The sequence below is a fragment of the Eumetopias jubatus genome, unplaced genomic scaffold, assembly GCF_037043125.1.
Source record: "Eumetopias jubatus isolate StellerSeaLion01/CBP00866 unplaced genomic scaffold, mEumJub1_p1.0 scaffold_4, whole genome shotgun sequence".
Taxonomy (NCBI): Eukaryota; Metazoa; Chordata; class Mammalia; order Carnivora; family Otariidae; genus Eumetopias; species Eumetopias jubatus.
In genome coordinates, this window is record NW_028274810.1 from 78,272,179 (window position 1) to 78,283,403 (window position 11,225).

General features: G+C 60.0%; 1 protein-coding gene across 1 annotated transcript; it reads right to left on the reverse strand.

Moving 5' to 3' along the window:
- Window positions 1–388: 388 nt before the first annotated feature.
- ZC3H12A (zinc finger CCCH-type containing 12A) lies at window positions 389–8,995 on the reverse strand. The gene is made up of 6 exons (XM_028113832.2): window positions 8,865–8,995; window positions 7,558–8,029; window positions 3,219–3,358; window positions 2,740–2,974; window positions 2,074–2,180; window positions 389–1,944 (listed from the first exon to the last, which is right to left on the reverse strand). The coding sequence occupies exons 2-6, from the start codon at window positions 7,947–7,949 to the stop codon at window positions 1,070–1,072; spliced, it is 1,749 nt and encodes a 582-aa protein (XP_027969633.1). The 5' UTR covers window positions 7,950–8,029; window positions 8,865–8,995; the 3' UTR covers window positions 389–1,069.
- Between the last annotated feature and the right edge of the window lie 2,230 nt (window positions 8,996–11,225).

The following is an 11,225-nucleotide window of genomic DNA, read 5'->3' on the forward strand; positions in this document are numbered from 1 at the left end:
ACTCTGATGGAGCTCCACGTCTAGAACATGGCAGTGCCTGGAAAGGTGGGGCCAGAGCTGAGCACCCAAGGGCTCCCGCACCACTTTCTCTTCTCAACTATCCTGGAAGCCCTCTTAGCCAGATGGTTTTCTGTCCTCAGCTCTGGTCACAGGACGGAAAAGGGGAACAGCCCAATGCCGCCCCCTGCCCCCAAACCTTGCCACCCCTCAGCCGCAGGACTTCAACTCCCCAACTTTCCCTCACCTCCTCTCAAGTCCTGGCCCACGGCCTCAGTAAGGAAGGCCCTGCCCCCAAGGGACTGAGCGCTTTGGGTCAGGTGCACACCTGCTGACCTTCCACTGCTCAAAGGCCCGCTCAACCCCCAAGTACAACCAAGACCATCATCTCTTAAAGGGGTCACATTGTACTTTACTGACATGTTAAAGGAGGCAAGGACTTACACTTAAAGTACTTAACATTCTACCTGTACACATACATTCACGCGTCCCCAATCTTGCGGAAGGGAGAGGTGACTCGGAGCATAGAGGAAGGGGAAGAGAGGGTGGGGACAGAGGACCCTTGACCCCTGGTGGGGGCAAGCAGACAGGTGAACAGAGTGGGACAGAAGGTGGGTTATTAAGAAGCATCTTGCTTACTAACATGAAGCCTGGTGCCCTGCAAGAGCACCGATGAGGCCTCATTGGCGTACAGGAGGGGCCCTTGGAGGGCAGGCACACGGTGCCTAACTAGCCAGCCGAGGCCGGCATCCCAGGGACGGGGCGGAGGTGGGGGGCCGTGCACAGGGCCCCCAGCCCAGGCCTCTGCTCCCCACCGCCTCCCTCCCCGCCCTCTGAGAGAAAGGGGGGTTTGGGCTTCAGCCACGGACTGATGCCTTTACGGCAGCGTCTCCTTAAACTAAAGATACAATGTGCATCAACAGGGCGATCGCTCCTGCCCCACTCAGCAGCCGGCTCCAGGCGCCGGGGGGCCAGAACCAATCCTACAGTTCTCTTTGGTTTGCGGGTTCCCTTCCCTACTTCAGTCCTCCCTCAGTCCAGCCTTGGGGGCGGCTGCCACAGTACAGCCGGCTCACTCACTGGGGTGCCGGGGCTGGTAAGAAAGAATCTCCGCAGCTAGCCGCTGGGGGTCCAGGAGCTGCGGGAAGCGCCCCATCACAGCCTCTACCAGGTGTGGGGGGAAGACCCCACACAGCTTGGTGAACACGCTGGCTCGCTCCTTGGCTAGGCTACCAGCCCCGCCCCATGGGCCCCTGTCAGCCCCCGGGCCTGGCACCTGCCGGTCCTGCAGGACTGGGGTGGGCGGGGGCAGCTGGTAGGGCTCAGACCAGTACTCTCGAGGTGGAAAGGCAGCCGGCGGGGGGGCATAGTCAGCAGGGACACTGAAGTGGCCGGCACCCACGGCCCCTCCAAAGGCAGAGAAGGCCCGAGCGGCTGGGAGCTCGGCCCCATAGGGGCTGTAGCCAGCATAAGGGCCCCGAGGTGGGCCGGGCTCACCAGGGCCCCCTCCGCGAACACCCCAGAGTTCGGACATCTGGCTCTCCAGGGAGCCGATGCCTGAGTCCAGACATTCTTGGGACGTGTATGGGAGAGACTCTGGCGTCTGTGGGAACCAGTCTGTGGGCCCAAAGCTGCTGCCACTGCCCCCACTAGGCGGGAGGCTCCTGCCGGCAGGGGCGAAGGGCTGTGTCAGAGCCTCTCGGTGCGGCCCTGGGGATGCCTGGGCTCCCAGCTTCTTCCCGTCCAGGCTGCAATGCTCATGCTCTGTGGGCCCAGGGCCGGGCTGGGACGAGGGTGAGGGCCTCTGGCCACTTCTGTCTTTGCCGGGGGCCCTGGATGGGGGGAGGAGGGCATTGGCGCGAAGCTCGTCAGCCACAGAGCGCTGCGGGCGGCTCGGCCGCTCCGGGTGGAAGAATCGGCACTTGATCCCGTAGGTGCATTTCCTCCCTGCAAGACAGTAAGGGGGTCTCTGGGCGGGGGGCTGCAGGACCGGGGCTGGGAGAGGGAAGGGGGTGGCACAGGAAACTCACAGTTGGGTGGTCTCCGTGAGGAAGAATCAGGGCCCAGGTGTCTTACCGTAGGGACATGGCTGCTTCCTGTGCTCTGCTGTGAGTGGCTTCTTGCGCAGGAAGTTGTCCAGGCTTGGCCCATGACGGCCCAAAGGGTCATCGGGGGGCATGAACCTGCAGAGGAGGTGGGAGGCGTGAAGGGAGCTTCCCAGTGCTGAGCAGGCAGGGGGGCTGGACAGCGAGCCTCACCAGGAAGAACGCCTCACCAGGAAGAACGGGGAGGGAGAGCAGCTCCTAAAACTGGTGATCATCCTGAAGGACATCCCTGGGCCCTCCGGGTGGGAATGCCCCAAGGGAGGGGAGGAGGCCCCAGCTGGAGGGGCCATCGGAGCAGCTTTCATGCTGGGAGCTCCGGAGGCAGTGGGAGGCCTGCAACCTGGAAATCTGAATCTAAGGCTGCACCCATCCACGGGCCACTGATCAGGGACTGAGTGCTGGGAACCACTGACCATATCCTATCACAGATGCTTCTGCCCCACCCACCACCCTGGCCCATCCTCAGCCTGACCCCACCCCTTCTACCTGGTGCCAGGTCCCTCTCGCTCTCAAAGCTGCCTGGAGGCAAGGCCGTGGCCCCAGCAGAGCTCCCCCTAGACACCCCCCACACCTGAGGACACACCTGCCCCCCCCGCCCCGCCCCCGGGGACCCCAGACCCGAGGGCCAGGACCGTACTTGTCATTGACGAAGGAATACATGAGCAGCCGCTCCTCAATGAAGCGCTTCCACTCCTGCCGCTCACTCTGCAGATCCCGGTACGTGTCATTGGAGACGACGACCCCGTCAGACTCAAAAGCCAGCTTCACGATGAAGCGGTCATCATAGCACACCACACGCTTGCCACCCACGCGCCGGGACGGGGTAAACACCAGGATCTTCTTCTTCTCCAGCTCCCGCAGGATGTGCTGGTCTGCAGGACAGCAGCAGGACAGGTCAGAGCCTGCCCTGGCCCCGGAGCCTCCTGCTGGCCAGGCACAGGGGCTCGGAACCCCAGGCACCCTGAGGCAGGAAGGCGCTGAGCGCAGAGGAAGCTGGGAAAAGAAATGCTGGTCCCTGCTTGAGGCCTAGAAGTTGCTGGTCACACCCAAAGGGTCTCTCTTGGGGAGGAGCCCTGCTGGGGCAGGGAGACCACCCCCTCCAGAGGTGCCACCCACCTGTGATGGGCACATCGGGCCGAGGCTGCTCCTTCCTCCAGGATGGCACAAATACCGTGATGTCTGTGTGGCCCCGCTCCAGAAACCAGTTCACTGCCAGGAGGATGCCCCGGCAAGAGAACACCTCCTTATTCCCGTGGCTGGGAAGGAGAGGAGGGACAGGGTCAGCCTGCGAGGGTGGCTGGCCCACTCTCCCCTAGCCCCGAGCACAAGGGACTTGCTCTCTAGCCCCTGGCCTGGCCCGGGTGGTGGAGTGGCTGGGCTCAGCCCACTGCCCTCTGGCCCAAGGCCTGCATTCCCTGCTGGTTCCCACAGCGTCCGGGATGGCCTGACCAGGGACTTTCCCTGAGGTTCCATCTCCCGACAGTGAGGAGCCGCCCAGGAATCTGGCGGCACCCGCTCCCCATGTGGGGGAGGGTCAGGCTGCTTGCAACACACCTGGGGGTGGGGGAAAGGCTCCAGGAGCCTTCTGGTTCCTGCCCCACCCGGGGGTGCTAGGACCACAGGGACACAGACGTACACAGGCACACTGAGTCACCAGTCCTCGCTCGTCCGCTGGGCGGTGCTGTGGGTGGGGGTGGGAAGGGACAAGCCCCGGCTAACAGAAGAGAAACCAGATTGCTCTGGATTAAACATGGATTAAAGTTCAGTCCTACACAGGCCCCAGGGGCTGGGACTGAGGAGGGCGAAGGGGAAGGAGGCACAATCCATTGTCCCACAGGGGGCGGGCGGTGACAGAGTGGGAGAGGCACTCAGGAGCCTTTCGGTCTGAAAGTGAAAGAGCTTTTCCTCCCAAGACTGCCAATTCCCCCAAATGCCTGGACTGCCCTGTCCTCTCCTCACCCAGCTCAGGAGAGCAGGAGCTGAGGCAAGAAAGGCCATCTGGAAGCCACCTGGGGGACTCTCTCTGTTAGCAGGAGAGCTGGGAGGTGGGACATCCCCCTGCTGTGGTCTGATGGCTGGATGTCACCCCCTCCAAAGGTGGCTGGATCCAGAAGCAAGCCTGGACGGGCTGCTGGCTTGCTCTGGCTGTTTCCCTATCTGACAAATGGGCCTGGCAGTCTATAGTCTCCTTAAGAAGGGCCATGTCAGGGGCATCGCTTTCGTGTTTGCTTGAGGCCAGAGACAGTCCAGCAAAGTGGAGGTTCCAACTGGCTTCCTGGGAGGGTTAAGAGGGGGCCGGGGGCCACCAAGAAGCAGTGGGTGTTGTAGAAGGCCTCCAAGCCCAGGCTGGGGGCACTGGACGAGACCAGCTACAGCTCCCTCCCCAACAGCCCCTACCCCTCACTAACCCCTCCAGGAGCAGCTCAGACGCTTACATTTGGCAAATAAAACAAAATAAACGTTACACAAAAGAGGCAAGTCCATGGGCGACCACATCCTGTGGGTGGCTTTGGAGTGGGGGTGGTAGCTGGAGTCCCAAGAGAAGGTAGAGATGGGGGTGGGGCAGCTGGGGGGCACGGAGGCTGTCTGGGGGTGAGGCTCTGGGGCTCCCAATCTGAACGTCTCCATAAATTGTAGGGGAGGCAAAGTCCAGCTGAAGGCAGTGCTCATCCCCACCAGGTGGTGGGGCCTCCCCACCGTCCACCAGCCTGCCTATAATAAAAGTTAACATTTACTGAGATCCAGGAGCCAGGCCCTGATCTAAGTGCTTAGTACGGAATCATCAGCAAGCCTCTGAGGAGGGTCCTATCATTAAAGGCCCCTTTCCCCTTCATTCCCATGAGAAAACCAACCCACAGAGCACAACCAGTTGCAGCGATGGTGGAAGACAGACGCAGCCCAGAGCCTTTGCTCATAACCACCACCGGTGCTGATGCTCAGACAGGTACAAAGTACCAACCCTGGCGGTGGGGACAGATGGGGCTGAGTGGGCACCAAGCTCCTACTGGAGGCCAGATGAGTCCCACACCTGCTTTCTTCATCCTTATGAGGCCACAGTGAAGGAAACCAAGGATGCGCAACTCATCTACGGCTCCCGGGCTAGTGGGAAGAGACAGAACTTGAACCCACATCTGGGGCCCCTGGCTTGCCTTCCTAGTCCTTAATAGCAAGACCTGAAGTTTGTACAGCAGAAAGAAAGGCTCCCAAATCTGAGTCTGAACAAAGTGTTAAGAGGTAGGGGGCAGGCTGGGAACAGGAGACAAGGATGCATCTGGCCAACTCCGGCTCTTCCTCCAGCACCCACATGAAACAGCACCGCCTCTGAGAAGCCTTCCTGGACGGACCTTCCAGGATAGCTCAGATCCCTGGTTTCTCTTCAAATGCCCAGCGCTTCTCCTGTCACATTCCCGCCACCCCCGCTGGGCCTCTGCTGCCTCCCCACGACCAGGGGAATGTGATCATCCCCAGCTTGGCTCCCTGGCTCAGGTAAGCAATCTGCACAAGCACCAACCGGACCCACATCTGTACACATGTGTGTATGTGCACATGTCCCATCCTAGGCCAGCATCTGCAAGCTCAGGGACTTAATCCAGGCTAGCGTACTGCCTCTGGGCATCAAAAACCTGGGCTGGGGACAAGTCTGCTCACAGCTGTCCTAGCCCCTAAAATACTCCGTAGGCAGGTAGTGAGAGCCTTGCTCTTGGAAGGAGTTGAACCCACGAAGTAGTTCCGCAAGTCGAGCCAGGCCAGGAGTGCCTCTATTTAGAGCTAACTTTAGTCCCTCTTGCTGCAATGGAGGAAGCTCTGCTGGCACAGGAAAACCAGACATCCTCCCTCCCCCACCGCAGGCCTGTTTGCCCAGAAGGTCGCCTCTTCCCCGCCCCGCCCCCCCCAGCCTGGCTAACTAGACATTGGCTAAGTTGTGTGAGGATGTAGGGGACTCCAGCTCGGCGGCTCCCACCCAAGGATAGAGGGCAGGGCCACGCCAGGCTAGCCAGGTGGAGATCTGCCTGGGCTGCGCCCAGCTAGAGGAGAAAAATTCCCTTAGAAGGAAACAGAGGTGAATTTCCCCACGATTTGCATACGGTGGGGGCTGGCCTGTCTGCCCTTGGGGGGGAGGGGGCAGCAGGGCAGGAACCCAGCAGCAGCTGAGACAGGAAGTTTGAGGCTGGAATTCCCCTCCTGCTACTGCCCCAGCTCAGAAACCCCCCGCGGCTATGCCTCTCCAGGCCGGCTCCTCAGGCCACCCCCCCTCCTGCCCAGGCCCCTCCTCCTCCTGCCAGGATACAAACACACAGAGCACATGGCTGTCCCCGGGGAGGGGGGGTGCGTGGGAGATGGTCAGCGCAGGCTGCCCCAGGCCAGCACAGCCTGCCCAAACCTCCAGGGGAAGAAGTCACTGACCTGCACGGCTCCTGGGCCAGCTACAAGCTGCTGGAGCCAGAGAGGGGACCCCCCTCTCAAAGAAAAGGTTGTCACCAGCTGCCGACAGCATGCGGGAGCCAGCTTTACCCAACCACCCACCGAGGCTCAACCCATTTCAGAGAGAGGAAGACTGAGCTGGGCCAGGATCAGTCTGACAGCTGACTTGGCCCAGCTGGGTTGGGAGTGGGAAGGGCCAAGGGCATTGAAGCCTCAGGCAGCCCACCTGGGAGACCCTGGGGGGTCCCTAGGCCCAGTCTAGTCAAGGTGGCTTGGCTGAAGCAGAGGTGACCCAAGTCACAGCTGACCTGCCCACGCTCAACCCCCGCCCCCCCCCGTCCCCCGCCCCCATGCCCCATGTAAGCCAGATCCCAGAGCTCACTCTTAGTCACAGTGACAAAGGTCCCAGTACCCGGGCCTGCTTCCTCAGGAGTCCAGGTCTGGCACAACAAGGCCTCAGGGGCCCCAGACCCCTAAGTAACGGTAGTAACAACTACTGCTTACTGAACTTGTGCTTCTGTCCAGGCTCTGTGCCTCCGCTCCTCACAATGTCATCTGAGGAGGGGTTAGCTGGGTCTTACTGATGAGAGAAAGCTCCAAGACATTAAGTGACTGGCTCCGACATGGACGAGCTGACCCCACAGTCTAATCCCTTACACCATACTGCCTCATGTTGCAGGAGAGGAACTGAGACTGAGTGATGGTCTTCAGGGAGAGATGAAGAGCCCAAGGTGAACACCAGAGACAGAAGGACCCAAGTTCGCATCCCTGCTCTAACACTTACCAGTGGTGTGTGCCCACAGGCACATCTTTGAGCCCCTGTCCTCATCCCTAAAACATGCCTAACAAACCCACTTCCAAGAAGCCATAAGGATTAAGGGAGAGCCTCAATAAAGGGCTTTCCCTTCCTCTTGATCAGTCTGGGAGAACAGTTCAAACTCTTTCCTGAAGGCCCCTCTACCAGATATGCACAGACACAAGGCCACCATTCTCCACCACAGGCCCTGGCCTTGACCCTGGAAGTGACACGTACCTCATGGCCACGTTGCTCCCGTCGATGACCACAGGTCTCAGGTCACTGCCTTCCTTGTTCTCCTCTGGGGGTGAGGGCTCCAGGGTGGGTGCCTTGGGGGTGCCCCCACCCCGGGGAACCAGGGGGGGCTGAGCGCAGGGGTCCGGGGAGGCCTGGTGCTCCCGCTCGGCTGCTGACCCATGTTTGACCAGCTCGCCCAGCACTGTGTTGGTGTCGGCCTGCACCCCCAGTTTCTGCAGGACACTATGGATCTCAGCGGATGAGTAGCCTAGCTTCCGGAAAAAATCAACCTTCATCTGCAGCTCCACAGCCGATGTCTCCTCAGTGCTGGGCTCCTGAGCTGGCCTCGGGGTACCCTGGCAGCTGTGGCTGTCAAGTTCCCACAGACTCATGGTGGGGCTGACTTTCTGAGTGGACCTCTCTCCACCTGCCACTCACAGCTCAGACTGATGGAAGGCACCTGTCACAGCTCCTGTAGGACAACCGTTAAGAATTAGAGATGGGAGTGGCTCTCTCTCCCACCCCTCTCCAGCCCCTACCCCACCCAACAGGTTGAGGCCACACTGGTGGCACCAGGCAAAACCATCTGCATGTGTCACCTCTCCTACCCTCTCAAAAGCTGTCCCAGCTAGGAGTCATCATTCCCACTTTATAAAGGATGAAACTGAGCCACAGACTTCAAGAACTTAAGGTCATCCAGCTGTTAGCTGGTGGCGCAAAGACTTGAACTTAGGCAGTCTGGCTCCGCCTCCTACCCCGCCCCCAGCCCCACGGCAACCCAGGGGACCCAGAACTCCTGGGAGGCCTCGCAGGACGTCGCCGCGCCCCCACAGCTGCGGGGCGGGGCTCTCAGATGGAAACCCGGGGCTGGAAGTGCGCTGGGGTGGGGGGGGAGGGGGTGCCGGGGGCTTCCCCGCTGAGGCCATCGCCTCCGCTCGCCCCGCGCTCCGAGCGCAGGCCCAGGAGGCGCAGGGCTCGCGGCCGGGCTCCCGGGCCGGGAAGGGGGAAGTTTCCGGGGTGACCCACCGGCGAGAAAAGTTGCTGGGAAACTCTGGTTGGCCGCCGGGCGCGGGTGACGCGGAGGCTGTCGCGGCCCCGAGCCCCGCGCTCTCTCGGCTCCCCTCTGGACCTTGGCCCCCCGCCCAGGCTCCCCCAACTTGGGCTAAGTTGGAGGGGTTCCCGAGGACCGGCGAGATCGGAGGGGACCCGCCCCACGTCCTTCCCCTCCGGCCAGTCTCAGCCGGAGCCCTCCCCGCGCCGCCCGCCCTTCCCCGGGGCCCGCGCCCCCGCCCCGCCGCGCGCCTCACCCCGCCGAGCGCCAGCCGCGGCCCGCGGCGTCTCCATGGGGCCGAGTCCTGGGGGCGAGGCCGGTGGCGCCTTTATACGGAGCGGGCAGGTGGCGTTCGGCACCGTGACGCGGAAGCCGGGCAGGGGAGGCGGCAGCCGACCCAGGCGGTAGGGGGCGGAGCAGCCACCGCCCCTTCCTGCTCCGCCCCCGCACCGCCCCGCCCCGCGCCGCCCCGCCCCGCCCCGGCCTCCGGCCCCGCCCCCGCCCCCGCAGCTCGGACGCGCCGGGCCCGAAAGGGGGCAGGGACGTGCGGGGCCGCGGCCGCGGCGGTGGCGGTGGCGGCGGTGGCGGCGCGGCGGCGCCGACGTCTGCGGGACCGGAACGCACCTCCCGGCAGGCGTCAGGGAGGCGCGGGCCGAGCCAGGTGCGCGCGGACTCACCGGGGTGCGCACGGCGATGCGAGGACCCGTACAGCCACGCACGTTCAGAGCTAGGAGCGCCTGCCAAGTACGCCCCGACTGACCCCCGTACAGTCACGGTCGCGCTGAGTGAATCAGGCACACAGAGGTCGGTCCACGCACCTTTGGAGGTAGGTCCTTAGTTGCAGAGACAGGCACCTTTCAGATTGAGCCAGAAACACTCAACAGGTACACCGTGACTGGAACAGGTACACGGAGGTGGGGCCGTGGTGAGGACACCCACCAGGATAGAAAAGTACAGTCGGGAAGTACACAGTGACCGAGGCGAAAAACCAGGCAAAGAGGCACGTTTACACCAATCACCATGAATGTTCACACAGCATTCTCTTGCACAGCTCACGGATGCACCCACCCCCGCCGTGAGGATGCTTTTAGGTCCCAGGTCAGTCATGGGCTCTCACTAGAGCACAGCACTTTGCATTATTTACCCGTGGGTTTAGGTGAGGAAGACAGATTGCTAGGCCCATTTTAACCTGGAGAAACTCAGAAAAGGTTTAATTGCCCCATCTGGAGAGGACTGGAACGGGGACCAGGAGCTTCCATTCCAGGGCACCAGAAGCCACCTTTGCCACTTTTGAAACCACCAGTGACCTAGGGCAGAGGGGAGACTTTTTGGTGAGAGGATGGGGCCTGACACCTGCCCTCAAGTGTGTGTGTGTGTGTGTTTAAAAGGGGAACACAAAACCCACAAGCTAGAGGACAAAGCCTCAGCAGTGTCACCAGCTCACTTTGAAGATGGGGAAACTGAGGCTCAGGGACCCAAAGCCCTCAAAACTGAGAGCTGACTGTGTACCAATACTTCACTTACATTTTCTCTGCCTTATCATAGGCATGCATCCTATAAGGTAGGTGTTAGTGTAATAGCCAAAAAGTCTCATTGCTATACAGGTACAGCTTCATGGATAATAGTAATAACAATAAAATATCCATGTGTCCACTAGCTAATTTAAAAACTAGACCCATACTAGTACTTTTGAGACCCTCCATATGCCTTCCCTGCAGCCTCCTCCCCATCCCGAAAGACCACTTGCCCGAATTTTGTTTTAATTGTGCTAATCATTTCCTTGATTTTCTCTTAGTTTTACCACCTTGGTATACATCCCTAAATAATATATTGTTTAGTTTAGTTTTGCTTTTTTTGTGTGCAAATGGAATCATTCTATAATTATGTGACTCCCTTTTTTCACATAGCATTTTTTTTAAGATTTTATTTTTAAATAATCTCTACCCCCAACGTGGGGCTCAAACCCACCACCCCGAGATCAAGAGTCTCACATTCCACCGACTGCGCCAGCCAGGCGCCCCCAACACAGCATTGTTTTTTAAAATGCATTTCTATTGCTGGTGTACCTATAACTTATTTTACGATTGAATAATATTCCATTTTAGGAATATACTACTAGTTATTTATACATTCTGTTATTGGGTGTTATTTCTGGGATTTGTTGTTTATTTACTTATGTAGCTATAACCAGGAGCGCGCATTGGAAATTCTCGTACCTATCTTAATGCGCTTGTAAAGTTGAAGCAACAAAAACTTCAGAAAGGTGAAGTCAGTTGCCCAGGGGCCCAGAGCTAGTGGAGCTGGGATTCACAGAGCTCTCTCTGAGGTATCCATCTCTGGTACCTGCCTGTTTTGAGAGGCCACAGAAGACCCAGGGAGGAGGGAGCGTGCATTTCTAGCCAGGCCTTGAAGCTGTTCCTCTGGACTTCCCTGACCCTGTCTACCCAAGTCCCTGCTTTGTTGCCTCTCAACTTTAAAGACCCCAAAGTGTTCCCTCCTATGTCCCTCAGGCATAGCAACCCCAGGGGCAGGCCAAGAAGAGAGGGAGAACAAGGCCCCTTCCCATGGGGGGCCCAGGGCTAGTCTTAGCTATTCTGGCTGAGCTCTGTGGATGCCA

Bases quoted from the DNA above. Each gene is read 5' to 3' on its own strand.
- ZC3H12A (XM_028113832.2), bottom strand. From the start codon at position 7,949: ATGAGTCTGTGGGAACTTGACAGCCACAGCTGCCAGGGTACCCCGAGG. The intron at 2,975-3,218 runs GTGGGTGGCACC...GCTGTCCTGCAG, and splicing joins GCCCGATGTGCCCATCACAG to ACCAGCACATCCTGCGGGAG. The intron at 1,945-2,073 runs GTAAGACACCTG...ACTGTCTTGCAG, and splicing joins GAAGCAGCCATGTCCCTACG to GGAGGAAATGCACCTACGGG.